Below are 16,695 nucleotides of genomic sequence, written 5' to 3'. Positions count from 1 at the left end.
ATACTGTTTTTACTAAACTAGATTAAAATTAGAATGATAGCTATGTATTTCTTTCCAAATTAGAGTATAATTATAATTACTGAATTCGCGAAAACTTGGCCATTGATTCAATCAAGTACAGCTCATATCAAATCAAAGTTCATGCTTATGAGCATGAGAATAGCAAATGTATGTACACTTGTACAGTTGTACAGTACACACAGCAAGCTTGGCTAGTTTACTGCGTTTTTTTTAACAAAGCCTTACCGGTATCCATTGTTATTGATTTGCAAAAACAAAGTGTCTGTTCAGCTCTAGATATCCGATTGTAAAGATCAGTCATACTCACAGTATAGCGTAATGCGTTAATTATAAGTATGACGGACCTCTTATAAGCAAATTCTATACTTTTGTTTCTGGACCTTTGTTAAAATAGCTCTTGTATAGGTCATGCCTTGTCTAAGCGGTGTGCATTTATGCTTTTATTTGTTACATTTCAGCGGATCCGAGCGGTTATTTCGCGTACTTTGAAGCCAGGCGAAGGCCGAGAGACTTTGCTGCGAAATTCATCAGTCGCGTTGGACAGTTTTATGATGACGATTGCCTCTCCTTTTCTTACGTGAACAAGGGGAAAAGAGCAGCTTATCCAGAGGGAAGGTCAAAGCTAGAAGGTGCGTCGAAATCAGGGATATATAGTTCAATATACTCCTGGTTGAAATTTTGATGATCTTTGTCGGGAATATGTCAGTGTCAGTGTACTTGCCTATTATTTACATGTTCTAGATCAGTGGTTCCAAGCCGGGGTTCGAATGGGTCCCAGGGGCCAGTGGTTCGCCGAGCCAGTCTCAGAGGTTCGACGGGATACACACGCTACTCATGCCGCAGAAGTCGCGCTTGTTTGCAGTAAATTTTTAGCAGCCCACAACCTGTTGGCTTTGTGTGGATATCATGTTTTAATTGTCTCGTTCTTTCACCACTGTTGTTGATGAAGAGTTCATCTGTGCGCGGGTATTAGATGTGTGATGTGGCGGATTTTTATTTTTATGATTCAGCGAAAATTGAGGGTTCGCCGAAGGCTTGTAGATTTGCGTAAGTCTTACCAGCGTGTTTATTTATTTTATACGGCGATGGATAATAAAATTTCGTATTATATATCTTGATGGCGGAACTAACACTGTACCAAGTTTCAAGGCTGTGACTCAATAATTACAGTAGTCAGTACGTCATCAAAGTCGAGTGCGCTGATGTGGCATTGAGCCTACCGCATGAAGGATTTTTTGCATATGTCAATTTTGAAAGTCTTCCATGCCGAGATGGATGATGATATGGTGTCTCTTGGTTGTGCTATCTAACTTCGCGGCAAGTTTCAGGATGGTCACTTAATGATTAGCTTGGTAATTCCGTTATCGAAGTCGGCAATATATCGGTGTGCGCTGATTTATCATATACTCGACTTCAACAGTCAAATTACTACGCTAATCATTGAGTCACAGCCTTGAAACTTGGTACAGTATTTGATAACATTATCAAAATAAACCCTACCAAATCTTGTCACCCATCTCGATGTGGAACACAGTCTAAAAGTCAACAAAGACCAACAGCGACTTTGCCTTTAATTACTGCTACAGACGGATCGACTCGACAATAACAAAGTGACCAAAGTAATCTGGGCGTGACAGTCACGTGAATTTCCGAGTGTCCACACCACCTTTGAGTACACGCTGGTGTTACAATAATTAGAAGGGTTAGGAATAAGTAAGACCTATTGGTCTAGGTCACGCTGGGTGATAGTTTGATTGAAAGACTACTAAACGTAGAGTTTTAAAGTTATGGAATTAATAATAATCCGAAATCAGATAATTTCTCGTTTAATCATGTTGTTGTGGCGTCTGTTCCCAGTGTATTTCTCTCGTGGAGGCCGCGACGTCGAAAAGGCAGATTTGCCGATCTGGACTTCGATCAAACGAACCAGACAGAACAAATGGAAGAAAGCCAAGGTCCATCTCACAAAGGAGTCTTACGGCGCGGTAAGTTCAGTTAATGAAAGGATGGGAAACGACTGACGATAATTTCGTACAGCACATACGGCTATACGCGTGTACGTGTGCATAATTTCATGAGATTTCACGCTGTATCGATACAGCATCGGAATTCCAAGTTTGGAATGACCCATAGAACTGCGAACTTGTAAAACTAGATAATTCTAGTTGTCGAATTAGACTTAATACAACAAAGTGCCGGTAATCTAATTATAATCTAATTTCTGGATTTCCTGAAATACTACAAGAGAACTGTATAGCGCGAAACGAACCAAGCTCGGCGTACATGCAGACATTTGCCTTTGTCATGCTTCTGAAAAGGAACTCTTATTTGATATGTACCGAACGTGATTCAATTTCCACGTTTTCCCGAATTCCGTAACTCTAATTTTAGTGTAATTTGGAAAAAATGTAGCTATATTTTTAATTTTCGTCTAATTTAGAAAAAACGGTGTATTAATATTTCTAATTCTTATCCGGTTGTTCAAGCCTGGTGTCTTGACGAGACAAAAATGGAAATATAAATACTGCTACTGAAAATCTATCAGCAGAAACTTTGATATGAATGCATTGTTCTCACGGCCACAATTTAGCCAACTATTCCCTTCACTGTGACCCTACGAAAGTGTGTTGTGTTGAATCTGTTTCGTAACAATCAGAACGTAGTCAAAACATCCGCAGTACGCGTGCGGCGGCCAACTATTTCTCAAATTCACACAAGTGAGCGAAAACAGGAAATTCACTGTGAAAATTTCGAATTTTTGAAACGGAAAACCGAACACTTCCCGTCAACAAACTTCCTAAAGCGACATCTTACCCCTGCTGTGGAATTCCAAGGTATTCGGGAAGGTGTTATCCTAAAAATAGCCGCACTTCCGGTCTTAATTGATATTCGAGTAAACCGGGAACGGGAAGTTGATGAGCTGAGCATCCTTTGAATCGAAATTTCATCGCGCAAGATCACGAAAGTAATAGAACACCGGTAAATTCTTTGACGAGGAAGGTATAACTTGCGTTAGAGAACCCGATGTTCGGTTTCCACCCGTTCTGTAACCACCAGCGTTGCACTGTTAGAAAATATTCCGACTTTCCAACTTTGATTAGAATTGAAATTACTGAATTCTCAATCGCCTGGAAATGGAATTCAATTCCTAATTTGAAGGAAATACAACAAAATCGAGTTCAGTGTATATGCAATCACATTTCGTTTCATAGCGTAGTGGTATAATCAACAGCAATACCAATGTGTTACGGGTTCGAGTCCGACCGAGGTCGACTCCAGAATTCCGTTCTAAGTGTTGAAGGTTTATCTATAGGCTCCTCCTCGCCATCTCATCCGTGTAAGCGGTATCTCATAAAAAGCTTTGAAGTGGGCCACACCAACTTTGGCTTCATTCCAACCAGTAGAAGCGAGAATCGTGCAGTGGAAAGTTTTGAATATATCATTACAAAATAAAATTTCAAAATTTTTCTGTCGACCCCATACAATTGTTAGGCTGTAAGTAGAGATGATGCACACCAAATTTGGCTCAACTCCAACCATTAGAAGCGAAGTTATTACAGTAGAAAAATTTCTAATTCCATGATTTTATATAATCAAAGAGTTATAGTCACCGTAAATGCTATTTTATACAAATCCAAATTTTTCTACTGCAATAACTTCGCTTCTAGTGGTTGGAATTGAGCCAAATTCGGTGTGCATCATCTCTACTGACAGGCTAACAATTTTATGGGGTCGGCAGAAGAATTTTGAAATTTTGTTTTTTGTTTGTTTTGTAATGATAAATTCTAAACGTTCTACTGCACGAATCTCGCTTCTACTGGTTGGAACGAAGCCAAAGTTGGCGTGCAGCGTTTTTTGTATAACCAACTTAACAATTTTATCAGCCCGAATGACAATAGTAGTCGACAAACACCATGAAACCTCCAACAAACAAACAAGCACTACGCTTGGCTCGTTTCGCACTATACGCAGCTCTAGCTCCTGTAGCATTTTTTTCGAAATCCATGAATTTTATGAGAATTAACGTGAGTGCATAGAAGCATTTGACAAATTAGATTGGAATTATATTACCAGCATTTCACTCTAATTCGTCTCACTGGATAACAATTTATCTAGTTAGAAGATACATATTGAATCAGTTTTGAGATATCTTGCAAATCCTTACTTCTACTTCTAATAGAGTAGCAACGCTGACTATTTTGAGCACGTGCGCCCTGCATTTTAAGTGGTTGGGATCAAGATTTCGTGCGGACGCCACGTGTCGTAATCCTTAATCTGCTTTGTCGCTGTTGTAACTCGATATTTCGAAACATCTGTTGCTATGCTATTCTCTTACATTTGTGCGCGAACGGGACATCTGCGCAGACTGACGTCATTATAGAACGCGATGTTCGGGGAAAAGTGTAGTTATTTATCGCGAATATGCCAGAACGATTTGCTGTCAGTACCATTTCTGTCGCCAGTAATAATTAGAGGTGGTCAAGCTAGCAAATATTAATATACTCTATTTACAGTGTGGCGAGATAGCGTATGATCCACAGCTGCAACACCAATGGGTTGCGGGTTCGAGCCCAACCGAGGTCGACTCCAGAATGCCTGATAAAAAGCCTACAAGTGGGCCGGAATTTAAAAAATGGTGTAAAATGACCAAGGTAGTCGAAACACCATGAATATCAAACAAACAAACAAGCTCGAGACTCGGACTGCCAAGACAGACATTTCATTGTAATGAAGAATAGTAAAGTTACCACATTGTTGGTGGCTCGTCTGTTAGTACTAGTATTTGAAAATGCGCCCAGAAACTGTTAAAAGAGAGGAAATCTAGTATTATGAATGCGGAGCATTCGATATCACCGAGCAGAGTGGTGAACAGTGGGTTTAACAAGACTTTACCTCGAAACTGAACAGTTAACACAATGACTTGGACTCGGACTCGAGTCACACCATCATGACTCGGATTCGACCCTCTGCTCACCGACTTGGACTTACTCGGAGGCGAATTGAAAATGACTCGGCTTGACTCGAGTCAAACCTGTAAATATGAGATTGACTTGTGACTCGGAGCCTTGTAATATGGTTACAAGCCCGCACATACTTTTAGCATTCAATCTAAGGAGGCTGACACAAAATTACAGTTTAGGCTACGCTACAAAAGGACCAAATCTTCGAAAATATACTCGGTCACCATGAGACAAGGTTTATTCACGCGGTTTTTTTGAAACTTGCACTTGTAAAAGTGAATCAAAATTATCTCAAAACTGCATCTACTTTTTAAAATTCAAATCGTAAGTAGTAAGTAACTTGGCCTAAAAACAGTCCGAGATGAAGTGGAAGTATAATTGAAAAACGTAACTACTTGAATAAGAAGTGCAAATAGCCAAAACTATTTAAGTACTCCAAAAAGTTGAATTACTTCATTACTGACCAGCGTGACCACCTTTGGTATTAATACCAACCACATGTATCGGAACGTATATACTATATATAGGCTACATAAATTGTATACATAAGTATACTAATTTGATCGAAACGATCAAATTAAGTTTGAGATAGGAGCCCATTTCTATGCCGAAACGAACATAAATTTCGATTTTGATTGTAAATTCCTGGTACGGACGGTTTTAAGTTCCCCAAATTCCGTGTAAGATTATCCGAATTAAGAACGCGAGATACGAGACCTGGCGTGAAGTCAACGCAGTCTGACGATTCTGCGAGAATTCTATCTCTCTAATTAAATTCGACCAGGTATTGAATTCCTCTTAGTGATAATGGTTTATAGACACAAATCTCATAATAAATAAGCGAATGCGGCAAACCGCGGCAAAAAATCTGTCTAAATGTCGTGTTTGATTATGATCTTGGCTTTCGGATTTGTGCTGAAAATACTGTCAATAAATAAACGATATACGTGAACAGTATTCAGGACTGGACTTGGCCGAAGTAGTCACGACTGATCTTCCTCAAGCATAAGTAGCACGAGTATATATTTCGTGGTATCGTTTCGATGCTATTGAAATCGAACGATTTCGAAAGAATGCCAACTATTTGCGGTATTGAGCTGCCAGTCATTCCCCGTCAAGTTTAAAAGCGTTGAAATCTGTCAATCGAGACGATTGTTTGTTTGAATTGATCGACCGTATAGCTGATGTTTCATTCGTGTGATCATTAATCAATCGTCAATGCCTCAAATAGTAAGGGCTCATAGTCACAAACACAGCATAAGAATTGGATAATATAATGATATTGAAATAAACCTGAAAATTTTCGGCTGACACTCGTCAGGGCAATCGTCAACAACTAGTCGGGAATCGGAAAAAATATTATATATCAACGATCTTATCACAGAATATCACGTCACCGTCCTGAAATTCCGAATAATCGGGACCACCAAGAGTTCGCTTAATGCTCAATGCACTATTTTTAGATGATACATGAACTCCAAACTCTGTTAACACAAACTAGGTGTGCGTATTTTGATAAAAGTCGAATCCAAGGCACACAAATGAAAGTATTTGGTGTTACGATTGTTGATATACAATGTTCTTTCCAAGTCTCTTCCAGTTGCGGACGATTACCCCTGCGGAGTGTCAGCCGAACACATGCGGGTTTATTTCAATATGAATATACTATTCTATTGTGTGTTGAAGTTCGGAGCCTCCGAAAAGGTCTTCAATGTATTGTTGCGGTTACGCGATTCGCAGTCAATTCGATCGAAATATCATCAACAACATTACCCATTGTACGCTGCTAGTTGTAGTACAAAAAACAATAGCCTGCATCATCACAGCGAATTACTAGCGACGTATTTTTCTTTCTCCATGCCACAGACAGCCCTATACATAGATGTTCTCCATGTAAAATTAGGTTCTAGATAAGGGCGCGCGAAGATTTCTTTCGCATAATACTAGACCAGTGGTTCCCAACGTGGGCGATATCGCCCCCCAGGGGGCGATTTGTCGGTCCAGGGGGGCGAAAATAGCCAAGGGGGCGATAGGGGGGCGAAAACGGACGAAGGGGGCGATAGGGGGGCGATGGCGGAAAAGGACTGCCTTTATGCTGACCGACTTCGATATATATACGATATATATATATATATCTAATTGTCCACAGGCGCCTAAATGGCTGGCGCCAAATTTGCCTTTCCTGTCCAATCAGAACCCCATGAAAAATGCCATCTCGCAGAGAAAAATTAATTGTCAGTGCAAAAATACCAATTTGAATTCGTATGCGTCTTTTAGTTTAGTACGTATGGGCGATTTGAATATCTTTTGACATAGCAGACAGGCCACGAAATGTAATTACGTAACGAAGTCATTATACCCACGGGTCCGCCTGAATATGTTCAATTATTATTTACGGGCCCTACATTTTCCAAGACATCTCACTCAGCTTTACCGGTAAATCTGAATACATGAGCAGAGAGAGGATAAGAAATTAACAGCAATATATATGCAATTCCCGATCATATTGACCGATTCAATCATGAATGATAGAAAATTTTCGCGCTTCGCGAATCAATTTGTGCTGCGAAGTAGCGGTAAAGAGGTATCGGGGGAGTTGGGTCTGAGGGGTGCAGAAGTTTGCTTTATCACCCTATGGAGGGGGTCAAGACCAACGTATTGGGGGGGGGCTGACGAAGTGCTGTTACGGTCCTTTTGGAATCAAGTCGGAGAAATCACCTTTTTTGTTAGTCAACTCACCAAAATTTAGCTGGAAAGGTGTAATTTCGTGGTCGAGCCGAAAAGTTGACCTTTTTTCTTAGTCAACTCGCCGGTGATTTCAGTCTGTATGCCCATTTTTGTGTTCCCAATATTTGGGGGGCGATGATCGGTGTGAAGTTTGAAAAGGGGGCGATGAGTCGAAAAAGGTTGGGAACCACTGTACTAGACCGACTGCGATATCTTGCAAAATTTTTGTTATTACACTGCGTAATGCACACACACATTTGCACGCTCTCTCATTCGCTGTGATGGTGGAAAAGGAACGATAAAGCAGGTAGTACAAAGCTATAAGCACTTTAGGGGAAATGGCATATATGTGAACTCGCGATCAACACACAGCATTGTCACAAAGCGTAATGAAATAGGTCGAAAAAATACCAAATAAACTTTACTGTGATGTAGAAATGACTTTATACTCATTGTGGTCGCATAAAAGATACACACTTGAACTTTTCACATCATTCATATAATATGGTGACGTTATAATGAGTGACAATCACACAGGTACTCGATTTCGTCCAGCCTATAGTTACTAATTGTGAGTTCAGAATGGCTCCTACAGCAGTTTCCTGCGGGCGCAACTGCATGTTGGAACACAAGACATCAGTATGAGGAAAGAAAAGTCACCAGCTATAGATGTTTTTTGGCAAAAGATCGAATCTCTATCAATTTCGATGTATCCACAACACGATAAAACCGTAGCTAAAATATTTTTGTCGGCCAAGATTGATTTGAACCAACTTTTCGCGGAGTCGATTTCCTAAAAAGTTTGCATTTTTTCGAATAGTTTACATGCGTGCATGCAGTCAAACCGATGCAACCAGACATGCCAGCGATCACCTTTCTATTAAAAGGGTCATTCACGAATATTTCAACTATTCGGTTGTCAAAATAGAATACGCCCAGCTAATCGTCACGGGTTTTAAAAGTAATTTCACAAAACGGAATTGGTCTTACCACAATTCATTTGCCTGCAAACAGCATAAATGTCTCAGATAACAACGCGTATACAGTACCTTCTCGATTGCAATGTTTCAAAGAATTTCAAGTCATACGATAGCATTGATATGCGGTATAGTTTATAAAAAGATTTTGTCGATAATAAATGTCGTTCAAATGCGTCCTCGGATCGGTTATACTTTACAAAACTGCTTTCACTTTTGCGAATGCAAGCTTGTCTACGATATTCCCGTCGGCACTCGGCAATCTGAGCACTGGGAAATTCGATTCTTACGCGTGCGCCGTATATGCGAATGATATTTATCTCCAATACAGAAACAAGTACAGAAAATGATATATATCATCGATTAGACTCGGCATTATAGCCACACATTTTTTAAAATAAGATTATAATTGGAATTACTGAAAACGCAAAAACTTGGAAAATTGCAATTGGAAATGTCAGTATAGCAAGCTTGATTCGTTTCGCGCTGTACAGTTCTCCTGTAGCATTTTCAGGAAATTCAGAAATTAGATCAGTATTTTCACTAATTAAATTCGAAGTAGATTACCGTCATTTCTCGCTATTAGTCTGATTTAGACAATTAGAAACGATATTTATCTTCAAAATCGTATTATTGTGTTGCATAAAAGGAAAGGAAACATACTATAAATGTCTGCACGTTAATTTGTTTACATTCCCCGATGATCGGGTATTACGGTATAGTGCAGTAGCAACAGATCAAGCTTTCTAGCTTCACGATCGGATTCCGAAAAGGATCAGTCGATGAAACTCTTCTCTACTTATGTGCGGGAAACATAGACTGATCTTATTTTCACAGAGCTCGGTCGGCTCGGTGGTTTTCGTGGCGGTGAGAGGCGGTTCGAAACGCGCGTACATTGCAATCGACGATATCGCCGTGGAAAAATGTAAAGGTGAGGAAATATTGTATTAACACGCGAGAGGCGATTGCGAAAATAGCCTGATTCACATGGAAGCCGAAGGAAAATCTTTTGGATTTCCAAATACAACCTCACACAGCATAAATAGCACTCGATGCGAGCGATTTTCTGAGGGACTTTATATCTCGTCCTCTCCAATTATTGAATAGTATATTGATATTCAAATGAACCAGAATATTCTCGGCTGACACTCGTCAGGGCTTAATCTCAATGTACTATTTTTAGATTACACACGAACAACTGCTGTTGGCACAATCTAGGTTGACGTATTTAGATAGCAGTCGACTCCAAGGCACACAAATGAAATGATTTCGCGTCGTCAGGAGAGGCTGTGCATTTTTTGATTTGTGTGCCTTGTAGTCGACTTTTATCAAAATACGCCAGCCTTTAGTTTGTGCCTACGGAAGGAGCTCGTGTATCCATTTAAAATATTACATTGGGCTCAATTATTCGGAATTTCATGTCATATTTGGTGATACGATTGGTGATATACAATGTTCTTTCCAATTCTCTACTAGTTGCTGACGATTACCCTGTTCGAGTGTTAGCCGAACCAGTGACGTGCGGTGAGGTTCATGGCTGATGAGGCACTGACCCCCCCCCCCCACACACACGTAAAGTACCTGATAAATATACTCAAATATGTGAATGACAAGATAAGCAAGAGAAACGGGTAGACGATGGCGTTTTCTTTGCACCCTGTTAGCCGTTGCAATTATACATTCAACAATACATATTTTTTTTGCTTTTGTTAAATGTTCAGTTATATGCAGATTACTCAACGAAAAGGATGAAACGAACAGCACAAATATATTTTATTTGAGATCCAAAATTTGGTTTTACATTCTCTAATCCCGTTGCTCGTCCAATCTCCTTTTTACAAAATGGAAAGGAACAGTGACCACTGAATCAGCAACTAAATATGTCACACGCGAACATCAAACTTGGTTTAAGACATCATTCAGACTGGGGAATATCAGGGTTAGATTGATGATTTTGATTGGGGGTGCGGATTTCCTTGGATTATAGTTCGCAATTGTATCAAACCGACAAGTTTAGCTGAAGAAGTTGTCGACCTGCTTCTTATCACATCAGCCATCTTCACACGCCACACGTAGGTTATCTATAGGCTACTCGTCGCCATCTGTTCCAAGCGGTGTCTTACCAAAGCCTAGAAGTGGGCCATGCTACATGTCTGCAAATACATATATGAAATCATAACATAGAATAGCGACCTGGTGTAAATGACTATTGCAGTCGAAAACACTATAACGACCACAGACCACGACAACGCAGGCTATGTAAGAATAGCTATCACATACCACAATTTACGGTTATAGGTAGGCCTATATGGGTGGAAAATACATATCAGCTACATCAGTAATGGAATGTATTTGCTCCGCATTACGTATTGGCCGTCGCTACTATACAATTCCTACAAGACTGTTGGTTTCCGAAATCGACACCGCGTTTCACTGCGCTGCGATTGTCCGATTGTTAGCGAATAGTACATGAGGCAGCGTCGTTTGTGCCTCACCTGGCAATTGTTTCTCTGCGTTGGCATTGTCTGTAATAAAGCCGAATGTAACATTCCTTGGCGATTTTTAGGGGGTTCTGGTGCTCGGACACTGTTATTATTTACATTTTCAGAATCAGTGCGACGATAACATTTGATTGATACCAGTTATTATGAATTCCGAGCTGTTTATGGTGAATTGTATTGTCGCAGGTGAGGCGCGACCTGCCCGTGCCTCACCTATCCTTTCGCGCTGTATTTTTGAATAATAATTATGCAAATTGATGATGTTGGGCCAAGAAAATGTTCAAATTTCGTTATTTATGTACATCGATGGAAAATATCAATAATCATCGAGGGTTTTCACAAGTTTCTCTTACCCTGACGACAGGTGAGGCACTGCCTCACTTGACCGCACGTCACTGGGCCGAACATATTCGGGTTTATTTCAATATGAATATATTATTCATTTGTAGATTGAAGTTCTGTATGTCCAAGAGTCTCTTTTCCGATAAGTATATTTGGCATTACGTGCACAAGTTTACAGTAAGTCAACTGCAGATCGTTGTGACTTCTGCTGTCTGAGTCTAGTGTGTGTTTGTTTGTGGTATTCATGGTGTTTGTCGACTACTATGGTCATTTACACCAGGCGGGGCTATTTTCTTCATTTTATGCCGTAGCTGCCAACTTGTAGCAGTAGCACGGCTCACTTCTGGGTTTATTTTTTTTAAGACACCGCTTGCACGGAAGAGATTGCGAGTATAGGAGTCTTATAGATTGACCGAGTATTATAGATTGACCTCAAACACTTAGGTAGGAATTCTGGAGTCTGGTGTGTGTCTTGATATTTAGCGAACCCCCAACAAACCACTAGGGCTCGTATGAACCCCGGTTAAGGTCTTGGAAAAAAAGATAATTCTTAGTTGTGTAATTATAGGCAAGCTATTGCCTACAATATAATTTGAATGTAAATCGTGAAACTCCCATATTATACCCTCATTTTTATTCTAATCTATCATATTTCCGGTTTTCTCGAAAATACTACAGGAGAACTGTATCGTGCGAAACGAGCCAGGCTTGCTGTTCAGACATTTGCCATTCTCATTCGGAATGTAATGAAATTTTCAAGTTTTTGCGGATTAAGTAATTCTGATTCAAATATAATTTGGAAAAGCTGCAAATCTTCTTTAGTTGTCGAAGCTGCGCGTTTAAGAACTAGTACTTTATAATCAATTCTGTTTTGTAGGAAGCGAATTGACCAGACACGCAAATTTATCAAGACCGGGAGAAACTAAGCATCATCGCGCGTTGGCCGCACGCCGGCCAGTCCGTACAAGAGAAGTGAGCTTTCTATCAAGAGTTATCCGCAACAGTAACAATGAACTACGGTTTTCCGGTTGTGGCAGTTCACGGTCGGTGACGGATTGCGATCACCGCCTCCGGTGTCTCGGACTTCTGGCAAGGAACCTCGCAGGTCGCGTAATAAGCGAAAACGCAGGAGAAATAAGAAGATACAGAATAAGATTGGAGTCGTATATTTTACACCAGGTACCATGGTTGCATACTCATTAAAAATTTGGGATATATGTACTGTGTCTGAGTGCTCAAGTGGACTGTTTCTGTCTTCCAGTTCTAGGCTTCAGTAGGCCTACTTCAATAGTCACATAGTGAGGCCTAAAAAGTATCAAATGGAACCGAAAGCAGTCTAAGAACATATTAACTTGAGTAATTACTGCCATAGGAAAATCCTGCTTGAGAGCAGTCACCTTCCATGTCCTATCCATTGCTGACAGTATGCGACTACAGTAGACTGCTTTCCAGACCTTCCATATTGTAGTGTAGTTTTTGGACACGGAATGGAGATAGCTAATTTTACTTGTAATAGGAAGTAGTATTGTACCTACGTGTATCATAGTGTCATTAGACATTTTGCGCTATGGTCGCAAAGACCCGTCTTCCAATTTCTTTGGTAGGCCTTACTCTTTGACAATTGACAGTATGAGTACTTTTCGGACCCTTCATTCATACTTATATCAGTAATTGAGTAGAAATCTCGACTACTTAAACCTAGCAGCCCAGCAGCTGACTTACTTACTGAATGACTTTGAGGTCTTCGAGCTCTGAGCCGATGTCTGTCTGCTTCAGTTCTAGGCTCAAACGACACCGTCGATTCTGTCCAGCCGTTCGCGCCAACCGTTTTGGGACACGAGCGACCTCGCGCGGCTTGCAACTTTATGACTTACACCACGGAACTGCAACGATGTCTGAGAGCTTTCTTTTCGATGCTGAGGCGACACAAGTCCAAGAGGAAATGCAAGTAAGCTCGAGATTGGATAATTTAATTTATCAAAGCATACATGCTTCAAGACATCTGCTGCTTTTCCTACAGCGTACAACTGTACAGTGTTCTTTTGTATTATCTTATTTTACTTTTCATCCTGTGTAGCCCACGCGCCCCTTATTTACAACGCCTAGGACCAGGTAGATGTCTTGGTGTCCCAATACACGTTGCTGAATTGCACAGTTGACAAATAAAGACTTTATTTTTCTCTCTCTCTCTCTCACTCTCATTTTCTCTTTTCTCGGACAGAGCCCTTGAATTTTAGGGTGCATAATTTTTCTTCTCTCTTTGCCCAGCTCTGACTATTACATTCTGGAGAGTTGCCTGAAGCAGGCCGCCACGAAATGCGTTCCCGCGAACGAAATGTCGCGCGAAGACGTCCACGAAACGATCACTGATATCTTGAAAAATAAATTCAAAACGCAAAAGGTGAGTGGGTAGCAATAATCGCTATTATCGGCTGTTCGATGATTATCTTTATCCCATATCAGGAGTCAAGACAGTCACAGTACAATGCACTATATAATCCTTTCTGCACGCATACCATATGATAGCACCAACAGGGGTCCTGTTTTGTCCTGTTTCGGAGCATACTCAATTATTTGCTTATTTGTAGACTAGGGCTACTCGCCTGGTTATATTTTTCGAATACTTCCACCAGGTATATATATAGATAGAATTATATCGAGATATGTGTGTCTAAAGATTATTCTAAAGAGCTTCTTGGAGGTACAGAACTTCAATATACAATTAAATAGTATATTCATATTGAAATGAACCCGAATATTTTCGGCTGACACTCGTCAGGGGTAATCGTCAGCAACTAGTAGAGAATTGGAAAGAACATTGTATATCAACAGTCGTATCACAAAATATGACGTCACCAGCATGAAATTTCGAATGAGAGAACGTTCAATGTACTATTTTTAGGTGATACACGAACTCCTTTTGTTGACAGAGTTTTGGTTGGTGTATTTTGATAAAAGTTGATTCCAAGGCACACAAATGGAATTGTGAACGACCTCGACCTACGATTCGAAATCGGTCGTCTCGATAATTATTCGCACAAATCGGATTATCCAGCAGATGTTTGCCGATGGCAGAATTAATGGCCTTTGATCGATCAGCATCAATCTTAAGTGGATGAGTTAAGGGTGAGCTTTTCACATCGCGTGACGCACGTTTTCTGATAAATCTGGGGACATGTTGGTTTATGCGGTCCTGCAGACGTCTTGACGTTCTTCCCACGTAGCCACAATCACAGTGGCACCTATATTCGTACACTACATTACTTTGTTGAAGTGCAGGAAGCACGTCTTTGCGTGTTGAAGGGAGCAGTTGTGTTGTTGTAAAAATCACATTGGTTTTGACTGTATCGTAACATTTACCGACAGCAGAAATCAATTGTTTTTCAAAGCGGGTGGAAATGGGGCCAATCCAAGGTAGATGGATATAAACATCTTTTATTGTTCGTGCGGTGGGCTCTGCTCGTTTTTCTGCGTTGAATTGCGTTAATTTCCTCTCCATGCCGCGGCTGATGACGTGTTCAGGGTAACCGTTGTCAAGTAAGATTTTTCGAATGTAGTCAAGTTCTAAACTCAGTTTGTTACCCGAACATATCATCAACGCTCTATGCACGAGTGTGCCTATGAGGTTAATTTTTCTGCGCCGAGGACTAAATGAATTCCAGCGGAGGTATTGGCCTGTGAATGTCGGTTTTCTGAAAACAGACGTTTCAAATTTGTTGGTATTGCGCTTTTCAACTAATACGTCCAGAAATGATAACGAGTTATTGCGTTCTCTTGCGGCCTTGCAATTCACAATAGAAAAAGAACGCAATAACTCGTTATCATTTCTGGACGTATTAGTTGAAAAGCGCAATACCAACAAATTTGAAACGTCTGTTTTCAGAAAACCGACATTCACAGGCCAATACCTCCGCTGGAATTCATTTAGTCCTCGGCGCAGAAAAATTAACCTCATAGGCACACTCGTGCATAGAGCGTTGATGATATGTTCGGGTAACAAACTGAGTTTAGAACTTGACTACATTCGAAAAATCTTACTTGACAACGGTTACCCTGAACACGTCATCAGCCGCGGCATGGAGAGGAAATTAACGCAATTCAACGCAGAAAAACGAGCAGAGCCCACCGCACGAACAATAAAAGATGTTTATATCCATCTACCTTGGATTGGCCCCATTTCCACCCGCTTTGAAAAACAATTGATTTCTGCTGTCGGTAAATGTTACGATACAGTCAAAACCAATGTGATTTTTACAACAACACAACTGCTCCCTTCAACACGCAAAGACGTGCTTCCTGCACTTCAACAAAGTAATGTAGTGTACGAATATAGGTGCCACTGTGATTGTGGCTACGTGGGAAGAACGTCAAGACGTCTGCAGGACCGCATAAACCAACATGTCCCCAGATTTATCAGAAAACGTGCGTCACGCGATGTGAAAAGCTCACCCTTAACTCATCCACTTAAGATTGATGCTGATCGATCAAAGGCCATTAATTCTGCCATCGGCAAACATCTGCTGGATAATCCGATTTGTGCGAATAATTATCGAGACGACCGATTTCGAATCGTAGGTCGAGGTCGTTCACAATTCCATTTGTGTGCCTTGGAATCAACTTTTATCAAAATACACCAACCAAAACTCTGTCAACAAAAGGAGTTCGTGTATCACCTAAAAATAGTACATTGAACGTTCTCTCATTCGAAATTTCATGCTGGTGACGTCATATTTTGTGATACGACTGTTGATATACAATGTTCTTTCCAATTCTCTACTAGTTGCTGACGATTACCCCTGACGAGTGTCAGCCGAAAATATTCGGGTTCATTTCAATATGAATATACTATTTAAAAGATTATTCTGTAAGCTCTGTAATCATCTCAATGTTTTAGGTGTATTGCTTAGAAGAAGGCGCTTTCGTATACCCAGAATTCTCGCTCGGCTCCATACCTTTGCAGTGTTCGAGAGTGTACTTTGCAAAGCTGACAGCTTGCGGGGGCGCGTTTGCTGATATTTTCAATTTCAAACACGGAGATCCAAGTCTTTGCCGGTGGGTATAGCATGAAACCACTAATTGCAAACTCGAATTGCTGGTACTGGTAAAATAGGATAGGGCGTATTATTAGTATCATCAATACTGCTGATTTTCTTTGTAAATTTTCGT

The 16,695-nt window shown here is 40.5% G+C and overlaps 1 protein-coding gene and 1 long non-coding RNA gene across 6 annotated transcripts in view; one reads left to right on the top strand and one right to left on the bottom strand.

Moving 5' to 3' along the window:
* Positions 1 to 16,695, bottom strand: part of LOC145442037 (uncharacterized) — a 118,418-nt gene that overhangs the window by 19,370 nt on the left and 82,353 nt on the right. The gene's annotated exons all lie outside the window — the stretch shown is intronic.
* Positions 1 to 16,695, top strand: part of LOC145442033 (uncharacterized) — a 53,829-nt gene that overhangs the window by 606 nt on the left and 36,528 nt on the right. The window contains exons 2-10 of one of the 5 annotated variants that reach the window (XM_080320020.1): positions 480 to 650; positions 1,879 to 2,006; positions 4,536 to 4,673; positions 9,524 to 9,617; positions 12,407 to 12,501; positions 12,567 to 12,708; positions 13,306 to 13,477; positions 13,798 to 13,930; positions 16,424 to 16,581. In XM_080320020.1, the coding sequence (XP_080176146.1) occupies positions 480 to 650; positions 1,879 to 2,006; positions 4,536 to 4,673; positions 9,524 to 9,617; positions 12,407 to 12,501; positions 12,567 to 12,708; positions 13,306 to 13,477; positions 13,798 to 13,930; positions 16,424 to 16,581 (1,231 nt within the window). The remainder of the gene's footprint in view (positions 1 to 479; positions 651 to 1,878; positions 2,007 to 4,535; positions 4,674 to 9,523; positions 9,618 to 12,406; positions 12,502 to 12,566; positions 12,709 to 13,305; positions 13,478 to 13,797; positions 13,931 to 16,423; positions 16,582 to 16,695) is intronic. The other 4 variants (XM_080320019.1, XM_080320022.1, XM_080320018.1 and 1 more) reach the window with 4 other exon arrangements.

This window comes from Botryllus schlosseri, chromosome 6 (assembly GCF_051294905.1).
Source record: "Botryllus schlosseri isolate E-star chromosome 6, Bs_hap1, whole genome shotgun sequence".
Taxonomy (NCBI): domain Eukaryota; kingdom Metazoa; phylum Chordata; class Ascidiacea; order Stolidobranchia; family Styelidae; genus Botryllus; species Botryllus schlosseri.
Note: the sequence above shows the minus strand (reverse complement) of the source record. Positions and strands in the feature narration are given on the sequence as shown.